Consider the following 20,289-nt stretch of genomic DNA (forward strand, 5'->3'; position numbering starts at 1 on the left):
CCTAAGGTCGCTGGCTTGAGCAAGGGGTCACTAGCTCTTCTGGAAGCCCCTGGTGAAGGCACATATGAGAAGCAGTCAATGAACAGAGGTGCTGCAACTAAGAGTTGATGTTCCTCATCTCGCTCTCTTCCTGTCTGTCTGCCCCCCCCCCCCGCCCTCTCACTTAAAAAGAAAAAGTATGGACTTTAGTTAACAACAATATATCAATACTGATTCATCGATTGTAACAAATGTACCATACCAATTGTGTTAGTCAGGGTTGTTCAGATACGTATAGATATACCATAATATAGATATACACGTGAGTTTGTCGTTAGGAACTGGCTGACATGATCGTGGCTTTGAGAAGCTGGAGACCCAGGAGACCCAGTGGTGTGAGTTGTAGCCTGGCAGCCAACAGGCTTGAGACCCAAGGAGAGCCGATAGTCCAGCTCTTGTCCGAAGGCAGGAGAAAATCCATGTCCAAGATGCAGTGAAGAAGTGGTCAGGCAGACTGCAGAGGGAGGGGTGGGAGTGGGGGATCTATTTTAAGGAGTTGGCTCAAGTGATTGTGGACACTTGTTAAATCCAAATTCCGCAGGGGAGGCAGCAGGCTGGGACCCAGGAAAGAGGCAGTGTGGGAGCGTGAGTCCGAAGGCTGTCTGCCGGGAATCTTCTCTCCCTCTGGGAGAGCAGTCTTTGTTCTAGAAGGCCTTCAACTGATTGGATGAGGCCCACTCACATTGTGGAGGGCGGTCCACTTTACTCACAGTCCACCAATGAAAATGTTCTGCTAATCTCGTCCAAAAATCACCTTCACAGAAACATTGAGAATAACCTTTGTGCATAGGTTGGCACTATGGCCCAGCCAAGCTGACACTTAAAATTAACCATCACACCAACAAGACTGTCAGGGTTGTGAAATGCTGTCAAGCAGCACTGGTGTTTGTCTGGCATGACCCAGAGGAAGAGGGAGGTGAGCGTTAGAGAGGCAGCGAGCGCATGGGGTGGGTGAGCACTGAGGACAGGCGACAGCTCCCCCACCAGGATCTCCACCCATGAGCCCAAAGCTTCCAGAGAGCCTGCCAAACAAAATATACTTAGTGCAAGTATGTGTCTTAGGTGAAAGGAAGGGACTGAGTTTTGCAACCTGGGTGAGATTTTGATTTTTCTCCAAGTGGCCATTTAGTTTGGAATGACACAGGAGGAAGCACTGTTTTTATGTGACATAAAAACAGTCCTCAAACTTGACTGTGCATCAGAATTCCCTTGGGGGTGTGTGTGCTTGTTATAACAGATGACAGGACAACCAAGTTTCCATGTGATTTCCGACAGTCCTTGTGATGTTGGTGCCGCCGGCCCAGGGGCCACACCGTGAGGACCACTGTTACGTGAGGAGAGTAGACTCCCGTGCAGGGAAGTCACATGTGAATGTGCGCACACAGGCACTTGTTCAGGGTCCCTGAGGCCAGGACCCCTGCTGTGTCACCTCCTCTCTGCTTCCACAGCAGGGCAGTGCCACAGGGTGGTGCCGTGTGCCCACGGAGAGCACCCAGACCTTGCCGCTTTGGGAGGGACAGTGGGCACCGTGGCTGTCCCCCCCCACACACACTGGGGGCAGGAAGGACACCTCCGGGGCGGAGGTGGATGGCTCTGTGCGGAGTGGGACTGGTTAAGGAGGTGAGGGTGAGGATTTGGGCACCCGGCACCCGCCAGGACAGGCTTGGCTGGCCCTGAGCCCTGGGTCCTGCTCCCTCCCCAAGGCTGGGTCTCCCTCAGTGTCTCAGGGGGCCATCACCCCCACCCTGCATTCCTCTGTCCAGTGTGACCTACACGGCTGGCATTCCTTCTCCGTGGGTCACATTGCTTCCTCCCAGGTAACCGCAGGTCCCAGTGAGGGAGAGGAGCCCAGGACACAGGGCCGTGCTTTGGGGGGCCTCCTGTGGCTTTGGGGTGATGATAGGAGGGACGCTGCCAGGCTCCCCACCCCTGGAAGCCTCTGTGTGTGGTGTGGGCATCAGGGCTCTGTGTAAAGTGGGTTTGAGCAGGTGTTTCTGGGGCCTGAGGCCTGAAGCTCCCTGCTGTAGGCAGGGCCCCTGAAGCCGTGTGAACAGAGAGCCAGGAGGACACGATTGTGCCTGGAAAGGTTGGAAAAACTGAAGGCCTGTGAGGGACCCATGGGAAGGGCTGCGGGCTGACAAGAGTGCAGCCTGCCAGGCCTGAGGCGGTGGCTCTGTCTCCTGAGGGGTGGCCTCACCCACCCAGGCCCGCTGTCCTGGAGCTGCGGCCCAGCGGGGACTCCACTGCCTCCCCACTGCCTACACCCCATCCCACCCGAGCTCCCTCAGGCAGGCCTGGATGGTGGGGGCAGCAGGGCTCACCCGTGAAAGAACCACCGTGGGCTGGGTGACTGCCACAGCCTTATCCCCAGCTGCACCCCAGAGCTGTAATTAAAGGTTCAGGCGGAAGGGATTATTCTGGAGGAGGGGAGAGCCCCCACAGCCGAACCTGGCAGCTGGACTCGGTGCTGCTGGAGGGGACACTTTGGACACGCCCCCTCCTCCAGCTTCCAGGCACGGGGCTCCTGCCTGGGAAACCGAGTCACAGGCCAGCAGTCTGGCCTGGGCCCTGGCAGCAGGGAGAGGCCAGAAACGAGTCCCAACTACGGAATGAGTGTGGTTTCCAGGGAAGAACAAAAGTAAGATTGTGTTCCTTGGGTAATGCAGTCATGTGTTCAAGTCATCATTGCTAAACGAACTACTGGGGTGTGAGCGTCCCCAGTTGACGATGGTCCCCACAGCTGAGTCTGGGGGCTTAGGGACCTCCATGGTTGAGTGTCGTGCTGGTTCTCAGCTCCTGGGCTTGCACCGTGTTCTTTGTCCCTGTTAGCACAATCTCTCAGGTCACTGTAATGGTGACGTGACAAACTCCAGTCTAACACCGATCCACCCAACCCTCCTTTGTCCACCTCAAGCCATTCATCCAGGGTGGACTGAGGCCAGCTGACCAGACACCACTCTAGGCCCCACAGACTCTGACAGAGCTGGTTCTGGTGCTCACAGCCACAAAAGCAGGTTGTCAGTAATGTACACATGAGGAGATGCCGTCCGACCAGGGCCTGGGCGGTGTGAACACATGGAAAACAGAGGGAAGCCGCAGGGTGCAGTGTGGCGTGCTGGGGACGGACCCTCAGGGGCACAGGCTGTGGGGCGCAGGCGGAAACACGAGCTGCTTGTTTTAGGGTTGTCCCGGCTGCTGTGTGGAGCTGCAGGAGATACCTTCAAGGTAGGGCGGGGGTGGGAGGGGCTGGGAGTCCAGTCTGCAGTGCGGTGATGGTGGTGGACCGGATGTGAGTGTGAGCACTAGACAGACCAGAAGTTTGACCTGAGGACAGTGGGACCCGCCGCAGGGTCTGGGGACCCAGTTACTGTCCAGGTCCCTAGGGGATAAAAGTTAGCACCCACACATCCTGATGGCGAATGAGGAGCAGCTAGGGGAGAAGGTTAGGGGGGAAGATCTGAGAGGGCACAGGGCTGGTAGAGGTCAGAGTCTGGACAGAGTGGGAGAAAAACCAGGGCTCAGTATCCAGCGACCATGGAGAGAGTGGCTGGAGAAGGCGCTGGGGCCTTGGCCTCGGCATCTGGCAGGAGGGTCTGGGACAGACAGGCCCAAGGCCTCCCTGAGGAACCAGCTCCAAGCAGGCATCCTCTCTGCCAAGCCCTGTGACAGAGTAGGACAGCTGTGGCTGCCCCTCGAGCTATAAAAAGCCCAATGCCCGAGCAAGCAGAGGGCACACAGAGCCGCACGGGACTCAGGGAGCTTGGCCCAGCAACCATGAAGCTGGCCCCCGCCATCCGGCTGCTACAAGCCCCCCTGAGGGGCTGTGTGGTCCCCAAGGCCCACATCTCTGCCAAGCCGGCCAAATCACCCACTTCTGCCCCGGTAAGTAGCTGTGAGGCAGCAGGGGGCTCGCCCGGGGAAGGGTGGGTAGTCCAGAGATGTCCTCAGGATGAGGAGGGTTTCAGGGTGGGCACAGAAAGCCAGGCTGGTAGAGGGGAAGGGACATCTGCTCAGGCCTGTAGCTCCTAGGAGTGGCCTTGGTGCTGGGTCAATGTTCCAACGGCAGGCTGGGGTCCCAAGCAGTCAGCAATCAGGGGGCAGGGGATCTCATTCTCAGGCCCCTACTCTCCTGGCAAATGACAGGTGCTAAGGGCTGGGACCGTGCTCGCTGTGTCCGGCGCCTTCATACCTGTTCAAGGGGAAGGTGGGCTGCTTTGAAGGCCAGCGAGAGAGAGCACAGGGGGACACCAACCTCAGACACCCCTGGGCTGGGGGGGGGGCAACAGCCATCTTTTTTAGCTTGAATAATCAAGGTCTACAAGGTCATCTGCAAGCGCATGTGACTAGATGGAGCTTACATCAGAGCCCAGCCTAAGGCCCCTCCCTGCTCAAGGCCAACACTGCTCTCAAATCTCTGGCAGTTGAAGTCAACAGGAAGGATTAGTCTCCCATTTGGCATCTGACAGCAAATGGGATGCCTGGGCCAGGCAGTTCCAGGAGGAAACAGAGAAATATAGCTGCTTCTTCAGAACCAGGCCCCATAAGTTCAGCTACTCAGAAAACAGGGTTCTGGGGTACATGTGGACAATCAGGGAACCCCATTTCCCTGGTCCAGGCTTCAGAACAGGACTGTCACTTAGACAGTGGCAAGCAACGCAGCTCAGCTGTCTGCCACCGGCACGCACCAGACGGGCACCCTGGGCGCCTGGGAAGGAGGTCAAGGGGCCCAGGCTGGCTGAGGGGCCAGAGCTCGAGTTGCTGCTGTGAGGACCCAGGGACGGGGGCAGGTAGACGGCCTCCCCTAACAACCCAGGGCTGACCCTGCATGGGCGCAGGGGACTCACGTGTGCTTCCCTCCCCCAGGAGCAGGCCACCGCGCTCGTGGTGACGTTCATCAGCTTCATGGTCCCTGCTGGCTGGGTATTATCCCACCTGGACAGCTACAAGAAAAGCTCCTCAGCTTGAAGGCCCAGCGGCTGCCGCTCTGAGCCAGGAGTCAAGATCATTAAACGCTTCCCCCACCTGATGCTCGCCTGGTGACTCATGCATGTGTGCCCCTCCCTGACTCTCAGCACCGGGCAATCGGGTCACAGAACGCTGGCTGGTGGGGAGGGGGCAGACACCCTGTCAGCACGGATGGTTCCCTGGCCCTCTGTGCCTGGCTCCACCCCAGACCCTCATGTGCTGGGATCTCTTTTCTGAGCAGAGTGGAGCCCAGGCCATGGCCACACCCCTTAAACCCCTCCAGGTCCCACCTGTCCTCTCCAGCACAGGCTGGACCTGCAGCTGAGTCCAAGGACACACCAGCAAGGACAAACCACGGGAAACATTTATTACAGGGTCACTGTCACACCACACTGGGAAAAATGTTCACATGGGGGGGGTGCCCTGCACACTCAGAGCCGCCCCTACTCCTGCCCGCCTCACCCCGAGACCCAGCGGCCCCTCCACACTGCAGACTATGACTGGCTTGTTTTCACAGCAAGAACAGTCCTGTTCCAAACAGAACCCCACCCGGCCGAGGTAATGAAGAACTTGGCTCCCGAAGGCCGTGGCTGCTAGGTGAGGGTGTCGTGGGCCTGGCTAGGTGAGGGTGTCGTGGGCCTGGCTAGGTGAGGGTGTCGTGGGCCTGGCTAGGTGAGGGTGTCGTGGGCCTGGCTAGGTGAGGGTGTCGTGGGCCTGGCTAGGTGAGGGTGTCGTGGGCCTGGCTAGGTGAGGGTGTCGTGGGCCTGGCTAGGTGAGGGTGTCGTGGGCCTGGTTAGGTGAGGATGTCGTGGGCCTGGTGCTCCACCAGCATCTCCATGCTCTTGACATCAGTGCACCAGAACTCCAGGCGGTCCTTCATCCCCTTGATCTGAGAGAGAGCAGACCACACAGGCGTTAGGGTGACGACAGGGCAGTCCCAGACACCTGAGATGCCCTGAGACGGCAGTCACGACGGGGACGCCTGAGCTGCCCTGAGACGGCAGTCACGACGGGGACGCCTGAGCTGCCCTGAGACGGCAGTCACGACGGGGACGCCTGAGCTGCCCTGAGACGGCAGTCACGACGGGGACGCCTGAGCTGCCCTGAGACGGCAGTCACGACGGGGACGCCTGAGCTGCCCTGAGACGGCAGTCACGCCGGGGACGCCTGAGCTGCTCTGAGACGGCAGTCACGCAGGGGACGCCTGAGCTGGGGTGTGCAGGGGAGGGCACTGTTCCAGTCAATTCTGACAAGGACATTTATTTTCAAAAGCTGGCATGAAAAACAGGCAAGAACAGAGGAAATCCACAGGATTACGTTCCCGGCCAATATGAACAAGATAGATTTAAGCTCAAACCACAGAAGCAGGAACGCATCTGATAAGAGGAGCAATTTTAAGATTAAACGGCTTCACCAGCACGACCAGCACTGTTATCATAATCACTGTTTAAATACAGGGTTCAAATCCCAGACTGGCACTAAGTTATGTTATTTGAAAGACCCTTAAGTCCCTACAGCAGTGATTCCTTCTCCAAACTCTCTCATCTAATAATGCTTTTGTCCTAAACGCTCCCGTCCAAGGCAAACAGACAGACACACCCAGCACCTGCAGTGAGTGCACTCCTGTCAATCACCTGCTGCAGGTCCAGCACGCGGGGCTGCACCCAGGTCATGTGGACCCGCCTGTCCACCTCGTCGATGCTGCCTTTCACCAGCCCCACCGAGAGCGCCTTCATCACCAGCAGCTCCACCTGGTCAGAGGGCCGTGTGAGCCGCCGGTGCCAGCACCTGCCCCGTGCACCAGCCGGCTCCAAAATACAAGGAAAAGACGCGGTTCCGTTGAGTGGGTTGAGTTAGAAAACCCAGCCCTCTGGTACAGAGTCCAAGAACCATACCTCGTTCACACTGATCTTAGCACTTTTAGCAATTTCTTCAAAAGTGAGTTGTCTGTGATTGGCGGGTCTTGTGAAAGTCATCTGAAAAAAAAAGTCTTATTAACTATTTTTCCAAACAAAAATTGTCAGAGAACTGATAATGTTTTTTTATCAAACTTACTCTGAAAATGAGGTTTTTTACTCCTACACAAAATTTTCTTAATATTAGTCACACACTTATTAAGAACAAGCTTTCAATGCTTAGATAAGAAGGTGAAACTAACTGGACAGTAGTTTTCTAAATAGTTACTGTTCACTTCCTGAGCAACTACTCAGAGCTGGCAGAACTACACCGTGCTGACAGAAATATGAGGTCCCTTTTCTGAAAAAGCTCCGACTATGGTGGGAAAGGCAGGTGGGCACAAAGACAAGGAGCAGTGAGTGCAACCAAGGGGCAGCGCGGGAGCTCGGGGTCTGGCCAGGCCTCTCTAGCAGACAAGGAGCAGTGAGTGCAACCAAGGGGCAGCGCGGGAGCTCGGGGTCTGGCCAGGCCTCTCTAGGACTCACGGGCGCTGAGACCCAAACAGAAACTTAGAAAAGCAAGAGGAGAAACACCGCATTGTTTTAGCTGAGACTTCACTGCCGTTTCGGCCGCACCAAAGCGTGGAGTCTGCAGGACCCACGGGCTCACCTGCAGGTCTCACACCACAAAGGGTCCTGCTGCTTGCTTACCTCCATGAGGCACAAGAGCTGGATTTTCCTCAGAAGCTGAGCTTCGTTGGCAGCGAGGTCAGGCTGTGAAGCAGAAAGACACCACTCACCTGACCAGCAGATGGACAAAAAGAAACAGGCAAACAAGGGCACTGTGGGTCACGAGACTCATGATCAGCTTCAAGTCATTTCAACCTCCCTTTCTTAAAGAAATCACGAGAACAGTGCCTAGCTGAAAGGCCATTTCCCAACACAAGGAGTTTACAAGGTCAGAGCTGTGCTAACCCACAAACACCAGGGGACGGACCATGGGAGGCAGTTCAGGAAGACTCGGGAGAAGGAGACATGCCTGTGCCTGAGCACGTCCAGCTGCACGGGGGCCTCTGAGGAAGACTCCTAGCTCCAGGGACCTGCTCTGAGATGAAGAGCAGGTTCTCTCTTTACAAAGGTAAACAGCGTGTTGTGAGACCCAGGCCAGCATGCTCTCTTCGCAGCTGGACGAGGGATAGTTTGCTTAGCAGAGAACCAGACCCCAGGGAGTGAGCTTCCTGACTGCAACCCTGATGCCGCAGCCCCAACAGGGCCTCTCTGCAGGGACTGGGCAGGCTGAGTTCTGCATAAAGGGCCCCAGTCCTACAATGGGCGCCCGGGGCTCAGGCCCCTCTTCCTTTCTGAGCCACACGTCTTCTTCTGAGACACTGACACACAGCCAGGCACGACTGGGTCTGCTTCCTGCCTACTCACGGTCCGTGTGCAGCTACTCTGCTTCGTTATGGAATTAGGGGTGAATTCTACAAGTTTTTTTAAACTCTGAGAAAACTGCATGTTTCAGAAAAGTACAAAAATAACATAATTGATATAATTTCATTAAAAAGGAATACACTTCCTGTCAAAGCTCCAGTCCTTGCGAAGCACCCCCTCCCTAATTCCCAGTTCCTAGCACCCTCGCCCTGCAATGACCACTCCTCCCACCCCTGTGCTGACTCCGTTTCTCACTCCCTCACAGGCCCCCACACGCCTGTTCTCAAGGCTCCCTTGTCCTCTGCTGCCTAAGCTCTTCCCGTGTTCCTCACCGGGCTAATTTCTGTGCTTGTGGGCAAGGTCCATTCCGCGGGGAGACTGTGACACCCCTCCACCCAGCACTCCTCACCCAGGACTCGGTAGCACAGAGTGCAGGACAGGAGCTGAGCTGCTCCTGTGCTGGGTGAGAGCAAGGCTGCCGTCTCAGTCTCCTCCCAGGGCCTAGTGGAGAGCGAGGTGCTCAGTACACACATGTGGAATGAACGCGCACACACGTGGTGACCGAGGCAGAAGCACATGGACACTCAGCCAGCCCTGCCTGGACTGACCTGCTGACCCCAGGCAGCCTTCAGAGTCTGGAATCTCTCTACGTTGCCGCTGTTGAAGGCATAAAGGGTGTCAATCAGCCACTGCCGGTCAGTGCCCCTCAGCGACTCCAACACGGGGTGCATGAGCTGCAAGGACAAACTCGGTCAGCTGGCAAAGCGCAGGGCTCCCTGGCACAGAGCCGGTGCCCAGGGCTACTTACAAGTTCTCCGAAGTTAAACACTCCCTCGCCGAGAAGCCCTGCCAGTCCCAGCGTGAACGCTCTCTCCTGCTGCTCCGGCACTAGGACGACAACACCTCTGGTCACACACCAGTTACACACATGGTCCTGCTCAGCTTTAAAAACCTGACATCAGGAAGTACAGAAGCCATGACCTGGGATGGTTACAGTACAGCGTTAACATGCGTCACCTTTTAAAAGTGCTGGGTTAGTTCAGAGTATCTGGAAACCCACACCCACAGGCTTTGTGGGAATGTGACTATATTTCCATGGCCGGCCTGTTTCCGGGAGTCCTGTGCTCCATGTCCCCTGCCTCGAGTGGGAAACGGCAGCCCCTCGCACTTGCCTCCTTCAGCCTCTTTCAGACGGGAACGAGCCCACTCTGTTCCCACTCAGCAAGTCCCCGCCCTCCTGACCACATCTGTCACTTTTTCCCATGTTTTCCTGAGATGCAGCAATCACACTACACTAACATTTCTAAGAATTGCTGGTCTCATTAGCTTTAACAGTATACCGTAAGAAATCCCCCAAATTTGCCAAAGTGTCCTTTCTAATCACATATTCATTGCACTATCCCCAAAACTCAGTGGTCACTTTTCTTTCTACCCTCAAATCCTTGAAAGGTAAAGCATTTCAGTTTTCATAACAAGAGTTTTAGGGTCAGGGGTCAGGGTCCAGGTACTAATATCAGTGTATCTGTCACAAAGACCTGTGACGTGGATAGCAGTCAAGACTTGGAGAAGAAGCAGTTAAACCTCATTCTCATCTGAATTAAATGCCAAAGACAAATGCAACGCAGAAACTAAAGCGTAAACAGCTCTCCCCTCTGCGCACACAGGCTTTCTTCAAAGGGACAAGTACACCTGAGGACTTTCTGAGACCTGCTGCCTCCGGGCCCTCCCAGGTGGTCTCAGAGTGAGCTCCTCGTGGGATGTGGGCGAATGCACTTACCTGGGAGGTCCTTGATGTCCACACAGCCCAGAAACCGCAGAGCGTCCTTATAGTAGGACGCGTGGCTGCCGATCGTCTGGTAGTATTTGCTCGAGAGGTCGTAGAAGCGACTGTGGACCGACGTCACACCGGGGAGGGTGCTCAGCATTTCTTCGATGTCTTCGATGGTCTCCTGTCACCGGGAGCAAGACAGCATTCCCTTTAACTGACAACATTGTGAAGAGATGAAAGGTACAAAGAAACGTGACTACATTAAATCTGAAAACTAGTTTGTCAGAAACACAGAAAAGAGAACCAAAGGAAAAGACAGTTATGGCACAAACAACCCACAAGGGAACGTGACCAAAACTACAGAAGAAACTCGTACAGTCTGCAGGATACAAGCAACACAGGAAAAGGGACAAAAAAAAAAAAAAGATATTAGCAGGTAATTTACAGAAGTGGAGATGCAGAGAGGTCACTAAACCACCAGTGACCTCCAGTGACCACCAGTCAAGAGATACAGCCTCACCAGGCGCTGGCGCAGTGAAAAGAACGTCGGACTGGAACACGAAGGACCCAGGTTCAAATCCCTGAGGTCGCTGGCTTGAGCGCAGGCTCATCTGGTGTGAGCCAGGCTCACCCAGCTTGAGCCCAAGGTCGCTGGCTTGAGCATGGGGTCACTTGGTCTGCTGAAGACCCCCAGTCAGGGCACATATGAGACAGCAATCAATGAACAACTAAAGTGCACAACAAAAAACTGATGCTTCTCATCTCTCTCCCTTTCTGTCTGTCTGTCCCTTTCTGTCCCCTTTCTGTCTCTGTCACAAAAAAGAAAAAACACAAATTATGTACCCCAACAAGATACCATTCCACCTCCACCAGATCAGCAAGAACTGAACCATCTCAGAATACCAAACACTGAAATACGGATACCGTGGGAACCACACGTCAGGGAATTGCCATGATGGAGAAATCCTGAGTAATACCTGGCCATGGTGGACAGGACTCACCACACACCTGTCATCTCACCTCTAGGCACACGTCCTGGGGAGGCTCTGTCCATGCACAGAGCAGCCAGGCACGTAAATGCTGACAACAGCATGGTTTGTAATAGAAACAACCCAAAGCCCTCTGAATCAGATGCTGTGAAGTGTTTATACAGTGAGATACCGAAACAACAAGAAAAAGCATGTGGTTACACTGTCCACGGTGACCCCCAAACCTAACAGCCAGCAGGAGAGGTACAACACCACTGTGTGTCCTTCAGAGTTGCAGGTCCCTATCTCAGGAGCTGGAGGACATGGACACACAAGCGTGAGGTGTGCCATCAGGGCAAGTGTGGCTGGATGCCTCGCTGCCCAGCTGCTCTGTGCTGCGTCCTAACCTGAGTGGGCAGCTGGCTGCCATTACAGCACGCTTTACAGTATTTTACAGCTTTCAGTCTCTCCCAATTGTTTCAGACCAAAGGCTTAGTAAGTTTGCATGTGGGCTAAGTCTGGGAAGTAGAAAGAAACAATCAAAAGGTTTTTTTTAGGGCAACAAGGACATGAATCTTATCCCCAATATTTCCTTCAATATTGTAAATACCAAAAAAATTAAAACCAAACAAAAGTGAACAAATGTAGTCTGTCATTAAACAAGGTACACTGACCACGTAGGTGGGTCTTGCTGACACTCGTATCACACCTGTCACGAAAGTAACACTAAAAGGAAAACAAGAAGGTGTCCACACAGGCAGGACACTGCCAGTGACCGAGGTGCAGATGGAGGTGGGGGGCAAGCAGCATGCGACCCGTCCGTGAGTGGCCAGGCCAGACCCTCAGGACCCACGTGCTATGACTGGCTAAGGCCCGACCCTCAGGACCCACGTGCTGTGACTGGCCGGGCCCGATCCTCAGGACCCACGTGCTGTGACTGGCTAAGGCCTGATCCTCAGGACCCACGTGCTATGACTGGCTAAGGCCCGACCCTCAGGACCCACGTGCTGTGACTGGCTAAGGCCTGATCCTCAGGACCCACGTGCTGTGAGTGGCCAGGCCCGACCCTCAGGACCCACGTGCTGTGAGTGGCCAGGCCCGACCCTCAGGACCCACGTGCTGTGACTGGCCAAGGCTGTGTGACTTCTGCTGAGGGACCGGCTGTGTCCGACAGGCAGCACTCCTCTGTTTAAGGATAATGGCAACATTCCAGCAACTCACTCTTAAATGACTTGGGGAGGAAGAAACTATATACACACACAGAGAATGATGGGGCAAGGAGGTGGGACATTAATGATGATAATCTGAGGTGAGGGCACAGTACAAGTATTTGTGCTATTTCTACAACTCTCCTGTAACTTAAATTATTTTTAAACAGTTAAAAGAAGAAAAACAGGATTTCCCCAGTTTCAAATGACTTTTTAATGAAAGATAGGCCTGTGTTGCAGCAATCTCACCTTTGTAACCTGCAGGTCCCCGATGTTTAATTTTAGGGCTCCAATTGCAGTTTTACACAGGATCACGGCCTCGTCGCTACTTTTCACCTACAGACATGGAAAATGAGGGAGCTCAGAATGGGCGCAGACCTGCACAGCAGGCACCTGTGCCCTGTGGCTGCCACAAGCAGACGCTGGTCTCCAGCACTGCGGACGGAGAGCACAGACACCAACAAGCAGACGCTGGTCTCCAGCACTGTGGACGGAGCACAGACACCAACAAGCAGACGCTGGTCTCCAGCACTGTGGACGGAGCACACAGACACCAACAAGCAGACGCTGGTCTCCAGCACTGTGGACGGAGCGCACAGACACCAACAAGCAGACGCTGGTCTCCAGCACTGCGGACGGAGCACACAGACACCAACAAGCAGACGCTGGTCTCCAGCACTGCGGACGGAGCGCACAGACACCAACAAGCAGACGCTGGTCTCCAGCACTGTGGACGGAGCACACAGACACCAACAAGCAGACGCTGGTCTCCAGCACTGTGGACGGAGCGCACAGACACCAACAAGCAGACGCTGGTCTCCAGCACTGTGGACAGAACACACAGACACCAACAAGCAGACGCTGGTCTCCAGCACTGTGGACAGAGCGCACAGACACCAACAAGCAGACGCTGGTCTCCAGCACTGTGGACGGAGCGCACAGACACCAACAAGCAGACGCTGGTCTCCAGCACTGTGGACGGAGCGCACAGACACCAACAAGCAGACGCTGGTCTCCAGCACTGTGGACAGAACACACAGACACCAACAAGCAGACGCTGGTCTCCAGCACTGTGGACTGAGCGCACAGACACCAACAAGCAGACGCTGGTCTCCAGCACTGTGGACGGAGCGCACAGACACCAACAAGCAGACGCTGGTCTCCAGCACTGTGGACGGAGCACACAGACACCAACAAGCAGACGCTGGTCTCCAGCACTGTGGACGGAGCGCACAGACACCAACAAGCAGACGCTGGTCTCCAGCACTGTGGACAGAACACACAGACACCAACAAGCAGACGCTGGTCTCCAGCACTGCGGACGGAGCACACAGACACCAACAAGCAGACGCTGGTCTCCAGCACTGTGGATGGAGCACACAGACACCAACAAGCAGACGCTGGTCTCCAGCACTGTGGACAGAGCACACAGACACCAACAAGCAGGCGCTGGTCTCCAGCACTGTGGATGGAGCACACAGACACCAACAAGCAGACGCTGGTCTCCAGCACTGTGGACGGAGCACACAGACACCAACAAGCAGACGCTGGTCTCCAGCACTGTGGACGGAGAGCACAGACACCAACAAGCAGACGCTGGTCTCCAGCACTGGGGACGGAGCGCACAGACACCAACAAGCAGACGCTGGTCTCCAGCACTGGGGACGGAGCGCACAGACACCAACAAGCAGACGCTGGTCTCCAGCACTGGGGACGGAGCGCACAGACACCAACAAGCAGACGCTGGTCTCCAGCACTGTGGACGGAGCACACAGACACCAACAAGCAGACGCTGGTCTCCAGCACTGTGGACGGAGCGCACAGACACCAACAAGCAGACGCTGGTCTCCAGCACTGGGGACGGAGCACACAGACACCAACAAGCAGACGCTGGTCTCCAGCACTGTGGACGGAGCACACAGACACCAACAAGCAGACGCTGGTCTCCAGCACTGTGGACGGAGCGCACAGACACCAACAAGCAGACGCTGGTCTCCAGCACTGGGGACGGAGTGCACAGACACCAACAAGCAGATGCTGGTCTCCAGCACTGTGGACGGAGCGCACAGACACCAACAAGCAGACGCTGGTCTCCAGCACTGGGGACGGAGTGCACAGACACCAACAAGCAGACGCTGGTCTCCAGCACTGCGGAAGGCACTGTGGACGGAGCGCACAGACACCAACAAGCAGACGCTGGTCTCCAGCACTGTGGACGGAGCACACACACCAACAAGCAGACGCTGGTCTCCAGCACTGTGGACGGAGCGCACAGACACCAACAAGCAGACGCTGGTCTCCAGCACTGGGGACAGAGCGCACAGACACCAACAAGCAGACGCTGGTCTCCAGCACTGCGGACGGAGCACACAGACACCAACAAGGGACGTATTTTAGAAGGTCTGGTTGAAACTTCATTTACCTTCTCACGCGTCTTCTCCAGGAAAGTAAGAGCTACGTTAGGATCTAGAAAAGCAAGCAGAACAAGGAAAGTCAGAGACACCCACGGAGTATCTTTAGACTGGTTTCTACCAACCAGGATTTAGCTGGAATCTTTAGGCTTAATACATAAAATATGACAAAAATATGCCTTAGAATATGATGCTTTCTATCAAAATGCAAAAGTACAATGAAATTGTACTTCAAGATTTTAATTACTGTTTGGGTCCATTCCTTTAAGAAACAAGGGAGACTCACCCGTCATCTGTCTGACTACATGAAGAATTATTTCTACCAGGGACAAAGGGTTCACCCTGAAATAAAACCACCAGCCTTTGAGTGTCAACAGGTATCAATGTTTTAATTTTCAAAGTCAAAAACAGACAAAAGAGTCTTACCTGTGTTCAAATTCACTAATGAAGTTTTCATAAAGCTGTGGAGTCAAAACACGAGAGAAATTACAGTACATCCTTTGCTCTGCAAAATCGACTCAACACCATACAATGCCAACTGCACGGTGGGCACTGCAGACATGTTTGCTGAAGACTCATTAAGTATTTGACAGAAGATCCGTATTTGGGCTTATTAGGTTCACATAAATGATCACCAATAGACTAAGAAAGCAAGCTAGGATTTTTCTTACTTTAGGAATTAGAACCTGCCCTGTGGCCCTGGCTGGCTGGCTCAGCGGACAGAGTGTGGGCCCAGTATATGGACGTCCCAGGTTCAATCCCTGGTCAGGGCACACATGAGAAGCGGCCGTCTGCTTCCCCCTCCCCCTTCTCTCCCTCTTCCTCTTGCAGCCAGTGGCTTGACTGGTTTGAGCATCGGCCCTGGGCACTAAAAATAGCTCAATTAATTTGAGCATCGGCCCCAGACAGGGGTTGCCAGGTGGATCCTGGTTGGGATGCATGTGAGAGTCTATTTCACTATTCCCCTTCTCTCACTTAAAAACAAAAAGAACCTTCCATGTAAAAATCTCCTGAAGACTAATTCCTGTATTCTTCCTCCAAAATGCTCTAAGCAAAACAGACCACCAGTTCAAAAGGTTCAGCAACCTCAGATTTTAGAAGACTGCAGGCAGCAGACTCCGTAAGAACCAAGTGACCCATTTCCAGGTCCGTCTGCTAAGTGAAGTGCAAGGCCTGGAAAGGCTGTGGGAGTGAGGGGGAGCGGTGGAGATGGCGGCTGGTGTCACAGTGCCTCCAGCTGAGTGGTGTGCCCAGAAGGGAAAAGGGAAGATTCCGGGCTGATTCTACCCCATTGCCAGATTCCTCCACCATTCGGCAAATGGGAGGGCACTTCCTCAGACTTTGCTGGTGCTCAAGACACAGAAAGTGTCCCGGCTCAAACAAATGACATCATTGAGAGCTTACGAGTACAGGGAATCAAAGCTCACAGTGGAGAGCCACAACAGAGGTGTCAATGGTTACTCCACAGGTGAAGAGCAGTGAAAGGTGACAGACATGGTGTGGAGAGGGGCAGCTGAGGACACTCCAGACAGGAACAGACACGTGAAACAGCCTGAAGAGAAGCCTGCACTGTGTTTCCGAGGGCAGAGAGTGAGCGGGAGGCATGGGGGCCTGGTCTCCGTCTGAAGGCAGGGCTGAGCCACGGGAGACATGTGATCACACCTCTTCTCTCTGACTTGGGGGCAGAAAGAACAGCAGAGACAGGCTGAGGGAGCGAGGACAGTGAGGACAGGTGACCAGTCTGAGATCTGTGGGTAAGCTGAACAAACTCTGCAGGTAGGTCACAGAGAAAGGGAGCTGAATATGCCCTCTGAGTTTACGGCTGGGTAACCGGACACAGTAGGGAGAGGGACCCTCCAGACCAGGCCGAGTGAGGGTGGAGTCTGAAGTTCCTCTGGGGTATGCAGCAGACAGAAATGTCCCTGCAGGAAATGTGGAGGATGGGTACACACACACACACACACACACACACACACACCACCCAGCCATAAAGAAGAAAACCCTGCTACTGGTGACAAGGACAGATCCAGAGAGCGTAATGCTGAGTGACATAAGCCAGACAGAGGACAACAAAGACCATATAATCTCACATGTGGAATCTGAAAAAACCAAACTCACAGAGACAGAACACTGTGGTGGTTGCCAGGGGCAGGGAACAGTGGGTGTCAATTGAGTGAAGGGGATTAGGAGGTACAAACTTCCACTTTTAAGATCAAAGAGCCCTGAGAATGAGTTGTGCAGCATGGGGACTCCCACAGTTAATAGAACTGTGTTGTACCTGAAAGTTGTTAAACAGGTAGGTCTTAGAAGTGCTCTTCACAAGGAAAAAATATAGCTGTGAGGTGGTAAGTGTTAACTAAACTTAATGTGGTTCATCATCTCCCATTTATACACGTAACAGATCCTATGCTGTACACCTGAGAATACAATGTATGTTAATTATTTCTCAACAAAATGTGGGCGGAAAAGAAATGTCACTGTAGCAGCCAGTTAGATGTTTCAATCTGTCACTCAGCAAAAAGCCATGTAAATAAAAAGTCTTTTTCATTACAAAAGGCTATTTCAAAGATATTTTCCTTATTAAGGAGGAATGTTTCAACCAACACTTCTAATGCCTATTGTAAGTTATGGAAGTGTCTAAAGAAAAAAGCTCTAAAGAAATAAGTCCACTAAATCTAGAAACTCAAAATTACCTCTGGTGACTGCAAATTCATGAATATAATCGATCTGAAAGTTATGTAGGCTGGGTCCTAACATTTTTAAAGGTTTATTTTGTCCACAGAAATAGCAGACTTAAATCTGTCGACCTAAATAAGTGTCACGTTACAAGGTTGAGGGACTATTTTGCTATGTGTAGAAAGCAATTGAAAGACAAAAAGGCAATAGACAGAAATAAACAATTATGATTTCTCCACATAGCCCAGCAAAACCTCCAAGCTTACAGATAATTGCAAGTTCCTTTGAGTAGTAAAATGTCAAACTGATGTGTATAAAACAGGAAAGTCTTAGCTCAGGTAGAGCTACGGTGGTAAGCATCACTGTGACACACACGATGTTATGTATCCAGGGCATAGAGCTCAAGCTGTCATTACAAACTGGCTTTCAGTTTCAAGTAAATATAAATCTCTGATTCATTCAAAATCCAAGAGAAAGATTTCAAGAAAGACTGCACAGAGGAAGTTACCAGAGAACAAATAAATGGGGTTTCTCAGTAGATCTTGGAAAGGCTGGAGCAGAGAGGGACTTTTTAATGTTGAGAAAATTCTAAAAGGGCTCTATTACAGAGGCAGGGTCCCCGCAATTCTCATTGCTCCCCTCTCTGCCCCAAGTCAAGCACAGAAGGCACTCCATCTTCCACATGACCTAGGACAAAGGTCTGGACCAGCAAGCAGTGTCAGTGAGGGCTGAGAGAAGAGTTATTTAAAAGATGCTACAGTGGTGATCTTCTATATCAGGGGTCCCCAAACTACGGCCCGCGGGCCACATGCAGCCCCCTGAGGCCATTTATCTGGCCCCCGCCGCACTTCTGGAAGGGGCACCTCTTTCATTGGTGGTCAGTGAGAGGAGCATAGTTCCCATTGAAATACTGGTCAGTTTGTTGATTTAAATTTACTTGTTTATTTTAAATATTGTATTTCTTCCTATTTTGTTTTTTTACTTTAAAATAAGATATGTGCAGTGTGCATAGAGATTTGTTCATAGTTTTTTTTGTAGTCCGGCCCTCCAACGGTCTGAGGGACGGTGAATTGGCCCCCTGTGTAAAAAGTTTGGGGACCCCTGTTCTATATCCTACCCCACCCGTTCTGAACTTCCAATTTTTGGGTAACGTTTTCCAAAGTACAATACTAAAAAAACAGTCTATGAACAATAAGATACAGGAGTATGTTATAAGGCACTATTTTAGTCTGGGATTTTAGAAAATAGAATGTGTGTCACTTAATAGCAAATGATCCAGAGTGAAATTCCTTCGTCTTTTGCTTCTAATTACAAGGTGAAAAGTCGGGTAGCAGCCATGCCTGTCTTTCAGTGTTGTTATGAAGAATAAAAAGAAAAAAGAAGTAGAAGTGTAAAGCACTTAGAATAGCAGCTAACACAGAGTGACTGCTGAACAGGTGCAGCTCGCTTTTATCATCATATAAATCCTACCTGTTATTTTAAGAAGTCCTTGACCATATTTATATAACCTGATGTAGCACAATAAAACATTTACCTTAATGAGACCATCTCCTTGGGCAAAGCATGGGTCCTGCACAAAGTCAAGCACCTGAAGTGTCAGCTGATGCCACAACCTAAAAAAAAACATAAGGTCTGTAAGACGCACAAACTAATAACCCAGTCACAGACACGGGCAGCCTAGATGGTCCCATCAAATAGTCAACAGTAACCAGTCTCTGTGTACCCGGAAGAACGCTAACACAGGTGCTAATGAACCGAGCTCTTTTCTGACTTGGCTACTCCAGGGTTATGTCGCCTTGAGATCACTTCTCCTCTGAGACAGTTTTCCCAGCTATAAATGAAGAACATCTTTCTAGACTACCTCAAATGGTTACAGTGAGGTCTGACTGGAAACAAGAATTGGAATTATACATTCTTAAATTGAAATCTGGCACTTTCTACTTATTAACCGAGTGTCTCAGGCAAGGAGCTTAAACGGAGCTCCAGTTTCCTCATCTGTGAATGGGCTGAGTGGAAGAATGACGTGAATGAGTACAGAACACCTCTGGAATGACAGCACATCTGAAACCAAAAGCTACCAAACAGCAGCAATTACTTGCTAAACACTAAAATTTCTTTCTCAAAAACTGTTAACACGTATTGAGTACGTAGGTGAAGGGCGCTAGGCGAAACGTAGGGGGGTTAACACGGAGGTCATTACAGGAGCTGTACCTCCCTCGGAACACCCGGAGCTAGCAATGGATTCTATTCGTTTAAAAAAAAAAAAAAAGGTGGGTGCTTAAGACCTGACGATGTAATCGTTCTGAAGTTCATCATATTTCTAAGCGGGCGCCGGTGGCCTCTGGTTCGCCCGTCCGAGACCGAAGAGGAAGCCGCTGTGGGTCCAGTCACACCTCGACAAGGCCAAGGGCAAGGCGCCAGCAACCGCGGTCCGAAACCAGGGCCGCCTGTCCCCGAGACGGAGCCGGCTAGTCTGAATGGGACCCAGGGCTAAACCCACTGGCCGGCGCGGACCCCTCTTCCTGAGACCAGCAGGAAGGGAAAGCAGCTCAGGACCTAAGCGCAGCCCCTCAGTCAGGAAGGCAGGGACCCCGAGACCCCCAAGTCCTGGTCCCCGCGGGCTGTCACCCCTCTTTCTCCTCCGGCCTGGCCCTCTTTCTCCTCCGCCCGCCTCTCTGGCCCGGCCGGTCCGGGTTCTGCCCCCGCGGGTCCGAGTCCCCCAAGTCCGTCCGGGCCGCCCCTCCCCCGTCAGCCCTCTCCATCTCGCTCTCTCCGCGGCCCCCTCGGCGCGGCGCTCACTTCTTCGTGTAGAGCTCCTCCAGACGGTGCCACACGGCGGCCTCTCCTGGCCCAGAGCTCTGGCTCTGCTGTAGGAAGCCGGGTACATCCTTCATGATGGCGAAAGACCCCCAAACAGCAGTGACCACC

At 52.9% G+C, this 20,289-nt stretch overlaps 2 protein-coding genes across 3 annotated transcripts; one reads left to right on the forward strand and one right to left on the reverse strand.

Moving 5' to 3' along the window:
- The first annotated feature begins 3,735 nt into the window (after positions 1–3,735).
- On the forward strand, positions 3,736–5,065 carry LOC136319140 (cytochrome c oxidase subunit 8B, mitochondrial-like). The gene is made up of 2 exons (XM_066252530.1): positions 3,736–3,921; positions 4,903–5,065. The coding sequence occupies exons 1-2, from the start codon at positions 3,751–3,753 to the stop codon at positions 5,002–5,004; spliced, it is 273 nt and encodes a 90-aa protein (XP_066108627.1). The 5' UTR covers positions 3,736–3,750; the 3' UTR covers positions 5,005–5,065.
- A 285-nt stretch (positions 5,066–5,350) lies between these two features.
- On the reverse strand, positions 5,351–20,286 carry LOC136319139 (26S proteasome non-ATPase regulatory subunit 13). 2 transcript variants are annotated; one of them, XM_066252528.1, is made up of 13 exons: positions 20,161–20,286; positions 18,896–18,974; positions 15,112–15,146; positions 14,972–15,027; positions 14,697–14,740; positions 12,524–12,610; positions 10,108–10,279; positions 9,139–9,218; positions 8,939–9,064; positions 7,611–7,673; positions 6,900–6,980; positions 6,639–6,755; positions 5,351–5,893 (listed from the first exon to the last, which is right to left on the reverse strand). In XM_066252528.1, exons 1-13 carry the CDS (start codon positions 20,253–20,255, stop codon positions 5,798–5,800), a joined length of 1,131 nt encoding a protein of 376 aa, XP_066108625.1. In that variant the 5' UTR covers positions 20,256–20,286; the 3' UTR covers positions 5,351–5,797. The 2 variants fall into 2 exon arrangements, with proteins under 2 accessions (XP_066108625.1, XP_066108626.1); XM_066252529.1 differs by lacking the exon at positions 8,939–9,064.
- Between the last annotated feature and the right edge of the window lie 3 nt (positions 20,287–20,289).

Source organism: Saccopteryx bilineata, chromosome 1 (assembly GCF_036850765.1).
Source record: "Saccopteryx bilineata isolate mSacBil1 chromosome 1, mSacBil1_pri_phased_curated, whole genome shotgun sequence".
Taxonomy (NCBI): domain Eukaryota; kingdom Metazoa; phylum Chordata; class Mammalia; order Chiroptera; family Emballonuridae; genus Saccopteryx; species Saccopteryx bilineata.

Bases quoted from the DNA above. Each gene is read 5' to 3' on its own strand.
- LOC136319140 (XM_066252530.1), top strand. From the start codon at position 3,751: ATGCCCGAGCAAGCAGAGGGCACACAGAGCCGCACGGGACTCAGGGAG. The intron at 3,922-4,902 runs GTAAGTAGCTGT...TCCCTCCCCCAG, and splicing joins AATCACCCACTTCTGCCCCG to GAGCAGGCCACCGCGCTCGT.
- LOC136319139 (XM_066252528.1), bottom strand. From the start codon at position 20,255: ATGAAGGATGTACCCGGCTTCCTACAGCAGAGCCAGAGCTCTGGGCCA. The intron at 15,147-18,895 runs GTAAATGTTTTA...TTGACTCCACAG, and splicing joins AAGGAGATGGTCTCATTAAG to CTTTATGAAAACTTCATTAG. The intron at 6,756-6,899 runs GTATGGTTCTTG...CCCTCTGACCAG, and splicing joins CTAAGATCAGTGTGAACGAG to GTGGAGCTGCTGGTGATGAA.